Consider the following 19427-nt stretch of genomic DNA (forward strand, 5'->3'; position numbering starts at 1 on the left):
ACAACTGTTGCCAACATTTATATATATATATATATATATATATATATATATACATACAGTACAGACCAAAAGTTTGGACACACCTTCTCATTCAAAGAGTTTTCTTTATTTTCATGACTATGAAAGTTGTAGATTCACACTGAAGGCATTAAAACTATGCATTAACACATGTGGAATTATTTATGGAATTATATACATAACAAAAAAGTGTGAAACAACTGAAAATATGTCATATTCTAGGTTCTTCAAAGTAGCCACCTTTTGCTTTGATTACTGCTTTGCACACTCTTGGCATTCTCTTGATGAGCTTCAAGAGGTAGTCACCTGAAATGGTCTTCCAACAGTCTTGAAGGAGTTCCCCGAGAGATGCTTAGCACTTGTTGGCCCTTTTGCCTTCAGTCTGCGGTCCAGTTCACCCCTAAACCATCTCGATTGGGTTCAGGTCCGGTGACTGGAGGCCAGGTCATCTGGTGCAGCACCCCATCACTCTCCTTCTTGGTCAAATAGCCCTTCAGTGTGACTCTACAATTTTCATAGTCATGAAAATAAAGAAAACTCTTTGAATGAGAATGTGTGTCCAAACTTTTGGTCTGTAGCCTACTGTATATTAGTGATGCGCGGGGCGGGGTTTTTTCCAACCCGCAATTCCCGCTTTCATGAACTTATTTGGCCCGCCCCGCAAATAAAGTAAAATTTCTTGAGCATGCACAGCCTATCGAGCGCGGGCTGATGCAACATCAGACCAATAAGGGCGCTTCGCGCCCTTCTTGCCACTTCCCGCCGAAACGGGTGTGGCCCAACCTATAAAAGGAGCTCGAAAAGGCTGACTCACCTGATTTATTTCATCGCCGAAGCGAACCAGAGGGAATCGTGCGCACGGCAGAGAACGCAGTACTCGTTCGCTCTTCTAGAGAGAACCGAGGTTACGTTTAGTAACCGAGTACGTTCTCTTACGAGAGCTCTCTCGTACTGCGTCTTAGCTAAGACGCTACGGGAACCCAATGTAAAACGCCGTGCACGCAGGGATCACACACCAATAAACCTGAAGCAACGCCCAGGATTTACAGTGCACAGTCACCTGAGGGACTCACAGAGAGTCCAGGACAGAAAAGGGAAAAAGCCCTCCGTCCCATATCTAGCAGCATCCGTAGATGCGGCAATATGACGTCACACAGCCGAGGCAAGGCCTGACCAATGTGGCAATGCGGGTCTTACGCAATACTGCCCATATAACAGTCGGCAGCGCATAGCGCTCGTGAACTCAGAATTCCCCTCAGGGCCCTGATTCGCCTATACCGACAGCAGCCTTGCTTGCAAGGTGGGAACCTCCAGGTTATAGAACCTGATAAATGTAGACGGCGAGGCCCAACCTGCCGCCATACATATATCCTGCAAGGAGATCCCAGTAGACCACGCCCACGACGAGGCGATGCCTCTTGTGGAGTGTGCTCTGACGCCCAACGGGCACTGAAGGCCCCTGGAAGCGTAAGCTAACGCTATGGCATCAACTATCCATCTGGATAGAGTCTGTCTCGAAAGAGTCTGTCCCACCGAACGAGACAAATAGCTGCTCCGTCTGCCGAAAGGCAGCAGAGCGAGACACATAAGCTCTTAAAACCCTGACAGGGCAAAGAAGACTCGAGTCTCCATCCTCCCCTGACACCGGCAGGGCAGACAGGGCAATAACCTGAGCCCGAAACGGTGTGTTGAGGGATTTCGGCACATAACCGTGCCTAGGTTTGAGTATGACTCTTGAGTCATTGGGCCCAAACTCCAAGCACGACTGGCTCACCGAGAGCGCGTGCAAATCACCCACACGCTTCACAGAAGCGAGAGCCAACAAGAATACTGTCTTGAACGACAGATGCTGAAGGCTAATCGATTGGATAGGCTTGAAAGGGGGACCTTTCAAGGCCTCCAAAACCGCCGCGAGGTCCCACATAGGGACTGACGGAGGTCTGGGAGGATTCAGCCTCCTAGCTCCTCTGAGGAACCGGATGACTAAATCATTCCTTCCTATTGACTGACCGGACGCCGTTTCAGAAAACGCCGCGATGGCAGCCACATAAACTTTGAGTGTGGATGGGGCTCTGCCCTTATCCAACAGCTCCTGAAGGAAGGAGAGGACCTCCGTCACCTCACAACTAAGGGGTGAATAACCTCGAGCTGTGCACCAGCTGGAGAACACCGACCACTTCGAGGCATACAGACGTCGTGTCGACGGAGCTCTAGCCTGAGTGATGGTATTTAGCACTCCCACTGCGAGATCAGCGGGTAACCATTGAGTGCCCATACATAGAGGGACCACAACTCCGGTTGAGGGTGCCAAATCGAGCCCCTGGCCTGCGAGAGGAGGTCTCTCCTCAACGGTACCGGCCACGGGGCGACATCTGCTAACTGCATCAAATCTGGGAACCATGGTTGGTTCTTCCAAAGAGGTGCTACAAGCAGTATTGAACATCTCGTTTCTCTCACCCGTTCTATCACCTGCGGAAGGAGGGAGACGGGAGGGAACGCATAAAGCGGGCAGCACGGCCATCTCCGTGACAGCGCGCTTTCGTTCTTGGAAAAGAACGCGGGGCAGTGAGCGTTTTCGTGGGACACAAAGAGGTCCACCTCCGCCATGCCAAATCTCTCCCACAACAGCCGGACTGTTTGCGGGTGTAGAGACCATTCGCCCGTAGGAACATTGCCTCTGGACAGCCTGTCTGGACCCAGATTCTGCAGTCCAGGCACATGCACTGCTCTCAGCGAGCGCACGTTGCGCTGAGCCCAAATCAGGAGGCGTTCCGTCAGCCTGCACAGGTTTCGGGACCCGAGACCGACCTGGCGATTTATGTAGGACACCACGGACATGTTGTCCGAACGGACTATGACGTGGTGATCCTTGATATGGGGACAAAAGCGCGTCAGCGCGTTCTCCACTGCCAGCATTTCCAGGCAGTTGATATGATGGAGCTTTTCCCGTTCTGACCATAGGCCAAAGGACGGTCTGCCTTCGAGCAGCGCTCCCCATCCCGAAGTGGAGGCGTCCGTCGACACCATTTTCACACTCGGGGAAGTCCCCAGGCTTACACCTGATCGGTACCAGCCGTTCGCTGTCCAAGGTGCTAGAGCCGCAACACAGCTCTGATCGACCTTGAAATGCAGCCGGCCAGACGCCCACGCTCTGCGCGGCACCCGAGCCTTCAGCCAGAACTGCAGGGGGCGCATGCGGAGCAGGCCCAGCCGCAGAACCGGAGATGCTGAGGCCATGAAACCCAGCATCTTTTGACAGTGTTTGAGCGCCACAGTCGCGCCACAGCGGAAAGAACTCGCTGCACGCTGAATGCCCATCGCGCGCTGTGGTGACAGCCGCGCCGTCATGGAACACGAGTTCAGAACTATACCCAGAAACAGGATCGTCTGACTGGGGTTCAGCGAACTCTTCACCCAATTGACACTGAGGCCGAGCTTCTCGAGGTGATCGAGTAAAACGGCTCTGTGGTCCATGAGCTCCGCTCATGATCGGGCCAGAACCAGCCAGTCGTCCAAATAATTCAGCACTCGTGTGCCTCTGAGTCTAAGAGGAGCGAGCGCTGCATCCATGCACCTCGTAAACGTACGAGGAGCTACGGACAAGCCGAATGGCAGGACTGCAAACTGGTATGCCTGGCCCTCGAAGGCGAATCTCAAATATCGCCTGTGGTTTGACGCTATCTGTATTTGAAAATACGCGTCCTTCAGATCTATTGACATGAACCAGTCCCCTCTGCGAATCTGCGCGAGGAGCTTCCTGGTCGTGAGCATTTTGAAACTGCGTTTCATCAATGCCTGTTCAGCTGTCTTAGATCCAGTATGGGCCGGAGACCCCCGTCTCTCTTGGGCACCAGAAAGTATCTGCTGTACAGCCCCCCCTCGCTTTGAGACACAGGCTCTACAGCCCCTTTGCTCAACAGTTTTGATATTTCGGCCCGAAGTATGTGTGCTACTTCTGTTTTGACCGTAGTTTTGACGCGCGCTGAAAAGCACGGTGGGCGTCGAGAAAACTGTAGCGAGTAGCCTCTCTTTATAATGCCTAGCACCCAATCCGAAACCCCTGGAAGCACTGACCATGCATCTGCATGAATGGCTAAGGGCTGGATGCGAAACGCGCTCTGTTGACTGGGCAACGGCGGCGCTCGAGTGTGCTGCGCATCTGAGGCGGGGAGCGCGCTGATCACAGCGGGCAGATCGCTCTTCCTCGACCCCGTTCCGGCGCTTAACCGACTGGAGGGAGGCTGAGCGGGTCCCGTGGGACTCGATATATCTGCGAGTAACCGTGGGCTGCATGTGTGCACTTTTACCACTTTCAACTCGCTGTCTGCCTGTGCAGAATGTATGTGCACGGGCCTCGTTTTTACAGAAGCCCCGCGCCGTATGTGACATAGTGTATGTGGGCACTGGGAAGTGGGCACGTTTACTATGCGGCGCGCTCGACCGATCTGTGTCGATCTTATGTGCGCTAGCCCTGTGTGCAGGGCTGTGCTTACATGTGGAGATGGGCACTGGGTAGTGGGCATCGTCACTGCATTTATAGCACCATCGGCCGTGGCCGGACGAGCATGCACGGGTTTCGTTTTTACAGAAACCACATGACGCGTGTGACATAGTAATTGTGGGCACTGAGGGGTGGGCACGTTTACTATGCAGTGTGCGCGACCGACTTGAGTCGACATTATGGGCGCAGGCCCTGTGTGCAGGGCTGTGCTTACATGTGGAGATGGGCACTGAGGAGTGGGCATCGTCACTACATTTATAGCACCATCGGCCGTGGCCGGACGAACGTGCACGGGTTTCGTTTTTACAGAAACCACATGACGCGTGTGACATAGTGATTGTGGGCACTGAGGAGTGGGCACGTCTACTATGTAGTGCGCGTGATCGACTTGAGTCGCTTTTATAGGCGTGAGCCCTGTGTGAAGGGCTGTGCTTATATGCGGAGATGGGCACTGAGCAGTGGGCATCGTCACTACATTTATAGCACCTTCGGCCGTGGCCGGGACACCAGGAATTACACCTTTTTCGGGAAATATCTGGGTAGCCGTGATAACGGTTTTCGTGTGCAGGCAAGCGGGCAACCGTACAGGCTTGCGCATTGCAAACAACGCTGAAACAGTCACAATCTCTGGAAACTGAAACAGCGGCGCGCTTAGGTGAGAGCCCGGCCGCAGCGGAACTCGTACACCGGCGCTTCGATGAAGCAGCCATCGTGTGTAGTGCCGACGCAGCGTCATGCAGCATGCGTAGATGGCTTTCCCAGGATGGCTTCGGGGCTCCCGGCCTCACCGTAATCCTCTGCCGCGGTCCCCGCGGCGCGGGGCGACGGCCAGTAGAGCGAGAACGGGGGTCTCGAGCTGCGTTGCTGAAGCTGTTGTGATAACGGCTTTTGTGTGCAGGCAAGCGGGCAACTGTGCAGGCTTGCGCATTGCAGAAAACGCTGAGACAGTCACAATTCCTGGAACTGAAACAGCGGTGCGCTTGGGTGAGAGCTCGGCCACAGCGGAACTCGTACACCTGCGCTTCGATGAAGCAGCCATCGTTAGTAGTGCCGACGCAGCGTCACACAGGAGGCTTTAGATGGCAACACCGCTTTTGCCGCCGTCCAGCAGAGGGCGGACAAAGGTGCGTCGCTATCGCCTGTTCCACCGGCGGAAGTGAGTGGTAGTTCCTGTTTTTAGCATCATCAGTGTGGAGAATGCTAGTGAGACAGACGAACGAGTTCGTGCTGAATATGGAGCGTTCCAAGCCTTCGCCACCTCTTCGTGAAGCTCAGGAAGAAATGAGGCGGGCTTTGAGAAGTACGCTCATCCGAAAGGGAAATACCATCCAGCCGGGAACGAGAGGGGGGGGGGGGGCTGGTGCAAACCACTCGCGGCCGAGACTCATCACGGCCAACACGAGCCTTCGCCCCGGCTCCTTCTCGATGTCAGCTCGTCTGCTGGGCTTCTGAGCAGAAGGCGCGAGATCCTCGGAGCTCGCCCAGCCCTCACTGCCCGAAGCTAGCAGAGAGCGCGTGTCCTCTTCCCCCGACGCGGCCCTGAGATCGACTTCCTCGGACGACGCGCCGGCAAACAGCGGGCGCTGCCCACCGGGAAGCGATGCAGGGGGGGCCGGTGAAGCAGGGCGAACCGGCGAGCTCGGTTGAGCTGAAGATGGTTCCAGAATCCGCTGGAAGCGATGCTTTTACGGCGCCTCAGCGCAGCGGAGAATGCAGGCTCAGAGAAAAAGGCCAGGCGAGTCCTCAGAGTCACCATGGCAACAGCTCGCAGTGGGGGCATCCGCCGTCAGCGAGCGAGCGCTGCATGATCTTCACCCAGGCAGGAGACACAGATGACGTACCGGTCTCCCTCGCTGAGTGGGGTTCTGACGAGCCGCAGGAAGGCATCTTAAAAAAGACGCGAGCTCTTTTACGAGTGTGTGTCGCAGGGCGAACACACACACACACATAAAGAACAGCTTGTATATAACAGGATTGAAAGGATATAGGCGCCGGATAGCGCAGCAGGAACGGCAATGGAAGGCGGCGATGCCAGCAGCTTCAGAATGGCTCGTCCTGCTGATGTGCTTTCTCAGACGGCGCTTGCTTCCTCCGTGATCCAGCGATGCGTGAGCTTCGCTGAAGAGATGAAAAATCAGGTGAGTCAGCCTTTTCGAGCTCCTTTTATAGGTTGGGCCACACCCGTTTCGGCGGGAAGTGGCAAGAAGGGCGCGAAGCGCCCTTATTGGTCTGATGTTGCATCAGCCCGCGCTCGATAGGCTGTGCAGTTGCCGCAGAACAAGCCAATGAGCGAACGAGCCGTCTCGCCTATGGCTGTGTACTGCTGCAAATGCGCTTTACAAAAATACAAAATTAAGGATAATTTTTTGCTTCAGTATTTCGTGAAAAGAGACTTTTCCCGTAGCGTCTTAGCTAAGACGCAGTACGAGAGAGCTCTCGTAAGAGAACAGAACTGTTTCATCCTGTCAAAAAGAGTTACTCAAGATGTGACGGAGCAAGTGACTTGTTGAATGTAGTGAACGAATACGATCTTCTCGTAGGTGAAAGAGTTGAATGAACTGATACATCTCGTTCGTGAACGAAATGAATGAGAGTAGGCTATACAGGGTCAGTCGGCCAAGCAGATACAACGCGCAGTTATTGGTGCACATACGCTTGTTTTCATTTTTGGAATACGGAACATAACTCCACGTTTAATCCCCGATAAAACATCGTGCTTTGTTAATCTGAACAATTTATTTAGACTATTAATTTAATGCGATCATACACACTTTAATAAAGCCAAATCAGTTTTTGTCACAAGTAAATACGTTCGTTGACTTAAGACATAGGCTAACACATAAGACACTCTTTTTCGCCAACTGCTGGCGTATTTGTGTAATATGAAGAAAGGGTCACTGAACGAATCAGTGAATGAATCATTTTGGTGAACGAACTGAAAATCAACGAATCTCTTGAAAGAATCAAAATTTTAAATGCAACATAAATGGATTTTTTAAAAATTTGTTTTTAGTGACCCGCCCCGCAATAAAGTGACAATTTCTTAACCCGCTCCAACCGTTATGAGAGACCCGCGCATCACTACTGTATATCAATGGAAAGCATTATTTATTCAGCTTTCAGATGATGTATAAGTCTCAAATTCGAAAAATTGGCAGGTTTTGTGGTCCAGGGTCACATACCTATAGCATAAGTCAACTGCTTGTATTGTAAAAAAAAATTAACTAAATTATCGCCCAGCTGTAATCTGATAAATGCAACTATAAGGTATGAACTTCACCCAAAAATGAAAATCTGCTAAAAAAAATCTTAATGGTGGTTTTGTTTCTTACAAACAGCTTTTCGATTCACAAGATGTTAATCGAAGGAGTTGTGTGGTTTACGTGGGGATTATTGTGCTGTTTTTATCAGCTGTTTGGACTTTCATTCTGACGGCACCCATTCACTGCAGAGGATCTATTGGTGAGCAAGTGATGTAATGCTAAATTTCTCTAAATCTGTTCAGATGAAGAAACAAACTCTTCTTTTAGACATAAACATTAACATTATGATTGCTTAACTATTGGGATACAGCTTGGGAAAGAAATCTTAGAAGGGCCAGGCTTTGTAGGCAAAGGGAAATTGTGTAATGGATTGTAATTTGGTCTGTGATGGAGTAGCTCAACTGACCCAGTGACTTCACAAGCACTGGCAAATCACTTGCCTTAAAAGTCAAGTGCATTTGTGATTGTTTTCCAAATGTTAGTCGAAAGTGAATGAAGTTATCTTTTTCCTCTCTGAGTACCACAGTAGACCCTTTGGCTCTGTCTCTCTCTGATTTGAACGAGATTGCAAGGTCTTGCACTCTATCCAGGCTTCAGTGACAAAGTGTTCCCCATGTCGCTGACTGCAATTTCACGAGAACAGGGAAGGAGGAGAGATAACATAAAGAGGATGTGATTTCTCATGGCCTTTTGATAAAGGCACCAGAATCTGTATCGTATGCATTGGATGAAGCTTGTCAAAGTGCAGAATCTCACAAGAGCCCTGTAAGAGTTTAGAGGCAAGAGTCTTTCCCAGACACGGTCATGTGGTCATATAAGATCTGCATTGTGTTTTTGCTATACAAATGAGATTTGGTGTTATGTAATTCAACCAAACTTCATTATTATATACCTGTAATGAACTCACTACACTGCCTCCTGAATATTGCAAAAAGTAGATTAGTAAGGAATCAGAAATATAGCACAGACCTTGTTCAGGGTAGTGCCATGTTTCATTTTTGACAAGAATGAAAACGAGGCTGTGAGAAGATAGAAGTACAGTAGCTATGTTTTCATCACCCGGTTTTTATGCACATTTTAAAGCATCGCATCAGAAACAAGTGAGGTAATGACAAATTTTGAGAGAAAAATCCTTTAATTCACAAAAAAAAGGGTTTTACGCTCGCTTCAAGTGTTTTTGACGTAAAAAAGAGTTAATGCTAATAATGGGAGAGGAAAAGCATTTGCCAAATAAATTCCTTCATGCTTATAGAAAAAGTCATTTGACTTTGCACTGTGGGATGGCAAACCTGACTAATCAGAGGACTGATCCTGTTGCAGAGCATGGAAATGTTGTTATGGTCATTATTAAATGCCAGAGCAAAGTCTGTCCTCAAAGTATAACTGTATAATTGCATCCCAGAACTGTCTTAAACGACTGCACAGCATTCCCAAACAGCAGGCATCCACCTCTGAAAGACTACCACACTGTGTTTCATCTGATCGCTCTTTGGTGCAAGTATACTGTAAAGATGATTTGTTGGTTTAACTATAAGTAACCTGGTTGCCTTAACATTTTTAGTTCATTGAAACTCTTCTTAGACAACATACATAATTTTACACATATAAACCAATAAATACAAATATTTACTTACAATATGAAGACTAAGAAAATTCCCACACTTTCTGATGAAGCACACCAAGATGGCTGACGACGGTTTGCAATGGTCTTCTTCTTCTTCTTGGCGTTTAATGTCGGATGGCATATGTCTGCAATGGTCTTCACGAGCTGTCGCGATGTGATATTTTTTTGTTTGTTTGTTTGTTTGTTTTTTGCAGTTGATAAAAAATTACAACAGTTATGAAGTAAAGGGGCAAACGGACATCATCAGAAGTTAGAAAAGCTAAACAAAATTAACAGAATATGCCATTGACAAAGAAGTGAAAAAAAAGGATTTAATGAAAAAAAAAATGTTTCTTAAAGATAGATTGCAATGGACTCAAGATTGTTAAATATTTTAGAAGCCTTGCGATAAGTGATATTGAGAATGTGATATTGATTCAACACATTTTTTTTTAAGTTGAGAGGGCAAATACTCTAGTTCAGTTAACTTACAAACTAGTTGAGACAGTGAAAACTTAAAACATTAAGTCAAATGAACAAATTCAGAAACTGCAATCTGTGTCAAATGTAAACAAAAAATCATTGAAACAACAAAACTGTAAAATAATTTTTAAGTGTAGTTTATTCCATAAAAATTATTATATTCAGTGGCTTCTCCTACTTTTCACAGGAAGGGGCGATTTTTTTCCTCTATGACTCGTTGGATGGAAACGGTGCTTATTTGGACATGTTTTAATGCATATTCCCATAAGTTAAATTCGCAACTTTGGATGGCTTAGTGGATTCATACTGTAGTTTAACAACATGCCAATTGTTAAGTTTTTATTTCCAAGGAAGCTTTCAGTAGGCAAAACACCATAAAACAGTTTTTAAAGTTTTTACATGATATGGCGTCTTTCCTGATTTAAGTCCATTTCCTCTCATTTTATAGTAGCCTAAATATAAGTTTGTTAAATATAAGCAAGTCTTGTGCATATTAACTGTAGCCAGAGTCTGTGGAAAAGTGAGAGTGTGCTACATCGCCATGATGAGTAGCCTACTATCAATGAATGTTAATTTGAAGTCTGAACTATGTACAGTTTACATGTTGAATCTGAATGTATACATTTGAACAACTTTCTTAGAAATACCAAACATTAGAAGAAGTTTGCTCCACATACGCTGAATTTATGCTGAGATGCAATTTGAGCTGGAAGATAATGTCTGCTCCACTTCAAAGAAATGCAGAAGAGGATGAGTGTAACCAAATGGGCAGCGATTTGAAGATGAAGACACTCAAGTGGAGCCTTCATGGAAAATACTTTCCAGGTTAGTTGAATGCTAAAATGAGACCTCCAATTCATTTATAAGACTGAGGGAGAAGTAAGAATGCATATCATTATTCTGAAAGCATATAGCTAATGAATTCTTTCTTGTTTTCCTAATTATGTAAGGGAAAACTCTGAAAAACCAACAAAACTGGTCAAGATGGTCATCGTATTAATTTGGTTTGTTAATTTCATAAAAAATATATATATATGAAAATAAAACTGAGTATAAAAAAAGGAGTTCTAATTAGTAGTTTAAATAAGTCACTTCTGAATCTGAATTAATAAATGTTTTAAACGTCTTTTTCACTGCTACATTATGATAACTGTAGTAAATTGATTTGAATAAGTGGAACCTTATTGTAAAGTAGTACCTGCTTCCTTATTTACTAGATCTTAACGCCTATTCTAGGCTAATTAATTTTTTTCGACTTTTCATAAAATTGCCATTTGATTCACAGAAGGCTCCTTGAATGTCCACATGGTGGCACTGCATCTTTAAAGACTGTTTGCAAGTTGCTAACAGACACCGATAATCATCATTTGGTGAGTGTAACTCCCTCCTCTCCTCTGCATCCTGAATGGAGTGTGCTTTGCATATTACTGCGAGCTAAATGTGAGTCTAGATATGTGTCCCTATGGGCCTATACTTTTCAAACAGTCGTAACTGCTTTTTTTTCTACTTTCTAAAATCTTAGACAAATTTCTCTTCTGATCTTGGCAGCTGAATATCTTCGAGCCCAAGTCAGTGGCTTTTCTTAGATGTAAACTAAACTTTGTCAACCGCCTCTACCAACTTCAAAAGTATTTCTGCATAATGAATGCAATCATTAAGTTACACAGCTAGCTGTTACTTAGCTGTTAGATAAATCATACCACCCCATGGCTTGATGTGCTGTAATGTATTTCATGTTACATGGCATGTCACAATCGAACATCGAAATATGAAACGAAGTCACTCTCCTAAACGTTTACAGTGGTTTTGGTCTAGAAAAAGTGTTAGGTAGAATACTAATTTCTTCCACTTTCTAACGTGTGTGCATTGTATATTTCCACAAGGGGGCATCAGTTGTAGTTTATTTTATATTTTATATCATTTATAGTTTACTGTATATACCACTACATATATTTTCTCTGTTTGCTGTATGTACAAACACACAGATTCATAAATGCTCTCTCTCTCTCTCTCTCTCTCTCCCTCTCTCTCTATCTATTTATCTATCTACTGGTTGTTCAATTGTATTTCACTGAGATTCAACATTAGACAAAATACATTCATTACTTGTATTTCAGACTTGTTTTAACTTGTTTTTAACCATACATCTATGAATAGTATTTTTTTAAATACATTTAGGAAATACAAATAATTTTCACAGATAGAAAAGAACAGAAATAAAACTTTGTTCAGTGATCTTTCTGAACATCGTAAGCATTGATTTGTGAAAATAAAACCAGTCATATGGGATGTAATATAGTTAACCAGTTTCCCCAATTTTTCTAGTTCATGGTTAACAAATGCTGGTTATCCTAATTTTAGGATGTTATATTCTTAGGATTACTACATAGATGCATTCTATTTGACACCAGATGGTGTGAGAGAGCCAATCTGGGGTTGTGTTACACTGCTTATTCTCAATAAGCTGCAATGGGGAACCAATAAGAGGCTGGAACAAAATGTTCACATGCTGACGCACAGCTCTTTTATGACAGATGGTTACTATACTTATGATGCTTGATTATATTTAAGCTCCCCAAGGTGCATTGTGCCTAAAAATAAAGGAAATAGCGAGAGAGAGAAAAGAGTTAGAGGGGATTGGGCTTTACATAAAAGAGCTAGAATTGGGAGGAGGCTTTGAATCACATCTTTTGGTAACTTAACATCAGTTGCTGTAATTGGCTGACTGGCCCTTGTGCGTTAAATTCATTAGCATACCAACGCAAATCTCTCCTCTCTCTCTCCCCTTATTGGGAAGGATGCTGTGAGGAAAGGGAGGAGTGTACTAAAATTGGTGCCTCCGAGCAGGAAAGCCCATATTTGGAATCTAATAACGCTGTCGTGCGACGTCAAAATAGCAGGTACACTGAGTGTGGGCTGAGAGAAAAAAAGGGAGGTGGGGGGGCTACGTGCGTGTGGCATTCAGTACGTGAGTGCGTCAAAACGGGAAGCTGGCAGTCTGTGAGAGTGCCTCTGTGTCAAGTGTGTGCGTCAGTCTGAGTCAGATAGCGTCTCATCGCGAATGTGCGTCAGTGCTGTTGCTGAGCAGTCTGCGCTCCGGGGAAAGAGTGAGGAAAGCGCTCTGAAAAGATGGGATGCAGCGACAAGGGTGATGGAGTAATGGGAGCGAGGAAAGTGGTTAGCAAAAGGAAGGCATTAGGAGGAATAAGAAGCCGACACATGAGTACTTTTAAGTGCACTTTAATATAAATGCCTCTGTTTTGACGACCAAATACACTTATCAGCGACACAAAAGAACACTGATCCACAATGTCCATTCTTCATAATATATCACAATAGCATATGTCAAGTATGTTTTCATCTCATATGATAGAATTGTTTCTGATATGTACAGACGGTTGTTTGTACAAATGATTACCATGTTTAACCATTCCGCATCATGCCTAACTAGAGGCATGTGCACCAAGCACCCTTTAAATCAGCATACATACAATAAAATACGTATTTTTAAACTTAGCATGTAAATAGCTAGAACATAGGAATCAATCCTTTACTTGACCGTAGACAACTCTACGTTAGCATGTCGACACCATGGGAATAGAACCATTCTCAACCCGTGTCGATTAGTAACTGAATAGAAATAGTACCCCATCCATATTTTCTCACTCATTTTTTAAAACAAAACTTTGCTTTGTTTTTTTTTAACCCCTCTCAAAAAAGAAGAATCGATCATTCACACATTCATTGTCACCACTCCACACCGCAGACAGCAAAGTTACGATGTCACTGTGGTATTCACTGAATAAAGGTGCTGTTTCACTTTGGTCTGCAAACTCTTGATGTGCCAGGCACACAAGAGTTTCAGCAGATTGCAAGCATTACAAATATTGATGCTGCAAAAGTCCAGTGCAATTTCTTCTAGCTATGTCCATTGGAGTAGCCGGTCGAATGGATTCGTTACTCCATCACTCAGTAGTAGCTAGAAATAAGTCCAGTAATGTCCGTGCATGCAAAGCCATGCACAATATTTTGTCCTTCTCCCTGGGGGCTTCCCCTGCAGCTTGTGTCCGCCGGCCAGTAGGAGAACAATGTGAATACTTGATTTGTTGCACAAAAAAAGTGGAATTTGTTCACATTTGTACATCACATTGAAACACATTTGAAATGATATGTCCAATAATTGCATTCACAAACTCAAAGCCCAATGTAGTCTGAATTCACTTGTTTTTATTATTGTGTCTGACATTACGGTTACTGAGCTGGAAGATTGGAGAGTAAAGTGAATCAGCTGTGGGAAACATGCTGATGTTGATACTTTTAGAAACTGGTCACTTTTTGAAATACTAAATATTGATTTATTATGTGAATACTTTAGACACAATGGGCTTTGTGTGTGTAATGCTGGATGACAAGCATTGAGCTATAAGCTATCTGTTGTTTCTTACTGAAAGGTTAATCTTTTTTTATGTCCCCAAAGTTCACAACTGAGTTTTCACTACAAGTGAATACAAATGCAAGTTTGTAAGTCAGTTTACACTTACAAAGTCAGAGCTGTAACTTTCACTCATAAAAGCTCATGTTACATTATAGCAAAAAGACATACATTGATCTCTTAGTCATCTTGTTTAAGACTAGTATATTGCATTGCTACCAAATGGTTGCACTATTATTAACATAAATGAATGGATAATTAGATGAACAATTGTGAACATGACGATATACTCTCCATGGATTTGAGGAAGTTCAAGTCTTTTTTGGCACTATATACATTATGTATATATTTATACAGTTAATTAATATTCACTTTTCAGCAAAAGTAGCTCCATGAAATATGACAATATGCCATACTTAATGAAGTAAGTCACAGACTTATTTTAGAACGGAGGATCACTTCCACTCCCATCTGAAAGACAAAAAGAATGAATGGGACAAAATGTTAAAAACCAATAATAACATCAGTTTGACAAAAATATCAACAAAGCACAGTGATCAGCAAAAATGCCAGCTCTCACCTTTGTGGAAGCACTGTTGCGGCGCATGAATTTGGAGTTGATACAACTCAGGTTGTTGCCCCAGGCCAGGGGTGATCGAGGCACCTGCCCCAAACATGGGTTCCAGGGCGGCCAGCTCCTCGAGGAGGGACTGGGCGCAGGGCAGGCCGGGCGATGCGGGGCTGACAGGCGAAGAGACAGGCAACAAAACTGGGGTGGTTGGCGAGGCAGTCAGCTGCAGTGGTGGAGATGTTGGTATGCCCATGTACAGAGGTGATGATGCTACCTCTGTCTCCATGGCAACTTCACCTGCCGCCTTCCCATCTGCCATGTTGCCTGTGTTGACTGGCGACATCATAGCCCCTCGCCCGGCCTCATTGTTACAGTGCGCCGATTGGACGCTACAGAAGTGACTGGCACTCATAGCAGAGACCCCGTCAAAGTGCAAGGGTGGGCACCAGCACTCAGGACTGGAGGGAGAGGAGGGGGGGCTGGAGTGACAGTAGGAAGTGTGTGTCGGTGAGAGGGGAGCAGAGGACATGAGGTCCTGCAGAAGGGTCTCCATGACACTCTCCTCAAACAGAGAGTCATCATCAGGGAAGATGGGCAGGTCCAGACCTTTCCAGGACTTCAGTGGGTAGAATTCACCCAACAATGGGATTGAATCAAGTCCCGCAGAATCAAGAGATTGAGACTGAGAGTGTTCAGAAATGGTGGAAGGGACCAGCTTGGTCAGGAGTGGATCTAGGTAGAAGCCCTCTACTAGTGTGCTGATGTGCTGGGCTAAAAGCGAGATCTCCATTCTCTCTTTTTCTCTCTCACGTAGTGAGGAGAAGAAGGGTAGACTTGGCTGTTTTCCAGGTGAAGCTTCAGGTGTGAGGAGACCTTCTGGTGGGTAAGGTAGTGGCCCATGGGGGACGTCAACATACAGTGGACCACGGACTTCTGGTAAAGTCATAACCGTACAGTCACCATCACCTGGACTGTCAGGAGTAGGAGGGAGTTTCTCATAGAGCGACCCACTGCAAGGCTCCACTGGGAAGAGGATCTCTGTTGTTGGAGATGTTATAGTGAGAGGCAAAATACTTGAGAGTGTTGTCGTTGGAGGAGGTGGGCTGCCTTGTGGGTTTGATGGTGCAGATGGAGAAAGAGATGGAGCCATTGTCGTTGTTACTGTTGCAGTTGGAGCAAGGGGAGGTGGTGAGGTAGCCCCGGTAGGATCGAAACTAAAATGAGGTTCCCCAAAGGGAAAACTGTTTCCACCTAGTTGTGGTGTGTATGGGGGTGTACACACAAATTCCTTGGTCTGTTGGGCCTGGGAGGTAGGCACAGGTGGAAGAGGAAGGGGCAAGGCTGGTAGAAGAGGATCTATCTGGAATGCCGGTGGCAGCAGAATATTCTGAGTGAGGAAGTCCAAGTCAGACACTGTTGCAACCGTGACTGGAATGGGAGATGATGCAGAAGAAGGACTGGCCACAGTTTCACTGGGCTCGTGTTGGAAGAAGCTCTCTTCCTCCAAAGAAGAGAGACTGGAACGTGGGCCACTTTCCAGTTGTGCAGGCTCCATTGAGGAGCTGCCACCTTGTTCCTCAGTAGATCCTGCACTGCATGTGGCCGTGCTGAAGTCAAATGACTGACCAGAGAGGCCACTGCTTCCTGGTGTAAACACTTGGTCAGGGCTTGAGAGGCTTTCTTGTTGGGAAGTGCTTGAGCCCAGCACCAAGGAAAGCTGGGTTTGTTCAGAGCTCAGCTGCTGCCTGACTGACCAAGCCTCTGTCTCACTGTGGCAAAGAGAAAGAGAAACAGAATTAATGATATTCTTACTTGTTTCAGTTTTGGCCATTAGTCTTGACTTTACAGATGTAGGCTCTTCCTTACCTGATGATGAAATTGTTACTGACAATAGGGGTTTCCCCAGTTTCCAGCTGCAAGACCATGTAAAGCCATACCCATGAGTGATCTGCAGTCTCTACACGGACCACCATCTCAGCCCTGCCCTCTCCTCCCTCTTTCACTGTGTGTGGTAAAAAGATGGGTAAGTAACATTTTCAACTTTTTGCAAGCTTTTGTGTCATGTCTTGGTGGGTGGTCAGAAGTGCTTTTATTACTGCAGATGCACATTATTCTGTATTGCTCTCTGCAAGTGTAAAAAGTTGATAGGCAACTGTGAGTTAGAAGAGTACTCATGCTGGGCCTAACCAAGCAAATATGGCTGTGTTTTGTGTGTTTAGTCATTCAGGAGTGAGACTCACATAGGCTGCAGTGCTGAGCTGAGGCATGTGAAAGATCCTGAGGATGCAGGAAACTGTACCAAGATTGGGACCGCAGAGTCTCCACATTTAGACCCAAATAAACGTTCACACTATAAGATGAAAAAAAAGGAAAAATATAAGAAAATTATTATTTTGTATTATTATTTTTCAAAGCACATTATTATTAGTATATCACAGTTTTATAAAATCACTTGAGTCATTTAACCTCACCTGTCTTGCGCTTCCTGAAGTCTCATGTCACGGCTGTGCAGAGAATGGAAACATGGCAGGAAGAAGCTGCTCTCTAGTGCTGCAGCTGATGGTGGCTCTCTGTCTTGGGCAGTTCCACCTCGGGAAGTGTGAGGCTCCAGAGGAGCACAGAAACATATCCAGACTGGGTTGGAAGTCCAATAGGATCCTGGGGAAGACTCTTTGGGAGGTTGTGACAGGCAGCGAGCTCGGATTAAGACAAGCTTATTGCCTGTGCTCTGCCTACGTACTGATTTGGAGGTGTTGAATCTGCAGCGGAACAGACGATCTAAGGAGGAAAGGCACAAAAATTAATGAGCACGAAGATATCATATATGTACGTATATCTCAAAAGTGTGCCATTTTTTAAAGATCTTACCTGTGTCAGGTGAAGTTGGAGGCACCAAGTTACTCCTCATAATAAAATGGTCTGCAGTGTCTATTATGTCATACACACTGTCCCCTTGAGCGACCAAATCTACCTAAATATTCAAAATAGAATACACTGTGAGTGAACTTCCTCTTTCATTTATATTTCTTAAGAATAGGCTGAAATAACTTGAGATGAAAGGGACAGGATGTCTATAAAGATTTAATGACAATAACTTTTTTGTCTGCTTCACTCACCATTGAGTGTCCGAGATGCTCAGAGACGCTGTCTGACAGGTACAGTAACTTGCCTTCTCCAGTCAATAGCAAAAGAAAACCTGGCATCATTTGTACCAACTCATTCAGTTCATGAAATGTGAGAAATTCCTCGGTTTCCTCAGCACTGCTAGCTGCAGCTGTATCTGAAAAAACGTAATTTAAAGACTGAATAAACTATTACATTTCATTCATAAGAAAAGCAAATCCACAAATGCGATAGCATGATTTTAATTTCAGCACCATGGACAGCGTTTCTGTTTCAGCACCATGGAGAGAAGTCATTTTAAAGCGCAGTTTGAACTACATGTTCTTTCGTATCTAAAACATAGTTCTCTAGCATAAGGAGCTCACACAGTGTTAAAAAAAACCAAGAGTCACCTGTTGCAAAAACTCGGGGCAATTCCTCAACACTAATTCAAGCATTACAGAAAATACCTTTATATTTTCCAAAACAACTGAAATTCTATTTACCTGGACTAAAGAAGACAGACTTTCTCGTGTACATGCAAGCCAGCGACATGATATGTAGATAGGAGAGACGAGACTTGTCCACATCGGAGATGGGCAACAAGTCCTTCAGGTTCCTAATTTCCGCGTTTATCTGGTCTCTTCGAGCTTTCGACGCTCCTTTGGTGGACCGATACATTGTGGTGACTGACGCTGAGGACTCTTACTGAGCTTCGCTGAAAGTATAGACTACGGTGCAAGTTCAGAAAAGTGTGAGGCTCCTTCCCAAAATAGTTTAGGCGCGTTCACAGGTGTGTCATCTCAGCACATGTCCAGAGTACGGCTGCTCTTCTCCTTTCGCCTGCCTTTCCCGGGTTTCCCCCCGCGGTTCCGCCACAGCGCCTGGCTCAGGTTGCGGACCGGAGATTGAGTCAGTCGGCTGCTGCTGGAGCCGTCTCTCGCCCAGATATCCGGAGTCCGTAAATCTGGTGGAGTAACATTGCAAGCCGGTAACTTATATAGGCTGGGGCTTCACCAGTGTAGGGGGGCTCCCAACGCGCCAACACCGACGTAAAAAAGAGCGCAGGGGAGGGGGATGGAGTGTAAGGGGGGCCGGGGGATTTATACATTTCATATCAGTGTAAGCAATACTGAATTTCACTCGTCTCACCCCTCCCAAACCGTGAGCTCTGACTCCGCTCCGACGTCAGCATCCCCTCTCTCCGTTGATGACGTTGGCTTGAAATCGGGAGCTCCGGCGACGCAAAAAGCCCGATTTGGACAAAACTGAGCAATGGGCGGGGTTTGAGTGAAACGTAGACGGAGTCACCGCACTCCGGTGTATAGACGTGTGCAGAGAAGGGGGTATCTGTTTCTGAGCTGCGTACGAACTAGATAGAGGACTACTCTCCCCGAATCCTCTTGTGGCAGTGCTGAATGCCTTCAACCGACCGAGTTCACATATGATTCAGA

At 45.7% G+C, this 19427-nt stretch overlaps 1 protein-coding gene across 1 annotated transcript; it reads right to left on the reverse strand.

Annotated features, from left to right (window-relative positions):
* Positions 1-13092: 13092 nt before the first annotated feature.
* LOC132113567 (neuronal PAS domain-containing protein 4A-like) lies at positions 13093-18955 on the reverse strand. The gene is made up of 8 exons (XM_059521399.1): positions 18480-18955; positions 17988-18151; positions 17740-17842; positions 17343-17649; positions 17112-17221; positions 16738-16873; positions 14881-16640; positions 13093-14771 (listed from the first exon to the last, which is right to left on the reverse strand). Exons 1-8 carry the CDS (start codon positions 18652-18654, stop codon positions 14743-14745), a joined length of 2784 nt encoding a protein of 927 aa, XP_059377382.1. The 5' UTR covers positions 18655-18955; the 3' UTR covers positions 13093-14742.
* Between the last annotated feature and the right edge of the window lie 472 nt (positions 18956-19427).

This window comes from Carassius carassius, chromosome 33 (assembly GCF_963082965.1).
Source record: "Carassius carassius chromosome 33, fCarCar2.1, whole genome shotgun sequence".
NCBI classification, from domain to species: Eukaryota; Metazoa; Chordata; class Actinopteri; order Cypriniformes; family Cyprinidae; genus Carassius; species Carassius carassius.

Excerpts from the sequence above, each read along its gene's own strand:
- LOC132113567 (XM_059521399.1), bottom strand. The coding sequence starts at position 18,654 with ATGTATCGGTCCACCAAAGGAGCGTCGAAAGCTCGAAGAGACCAGATA. Across the intron at positions 18,152-18,479 it reads GTCTGTCTTCTTTAGTCCAG|ATACAGCTGCAGCTAGCAGT; the intron begins GTAAATAGAATT and ends ACGTTTTTTCAG. Across the intron at positions 17,222-17,342 it reads CTTCAGGAAGCGCAAGACAG|TGTGAACGTTTATTTGGGTC; the intron begins GTGAGGTTAAAT and ends TTCATCTTATAG.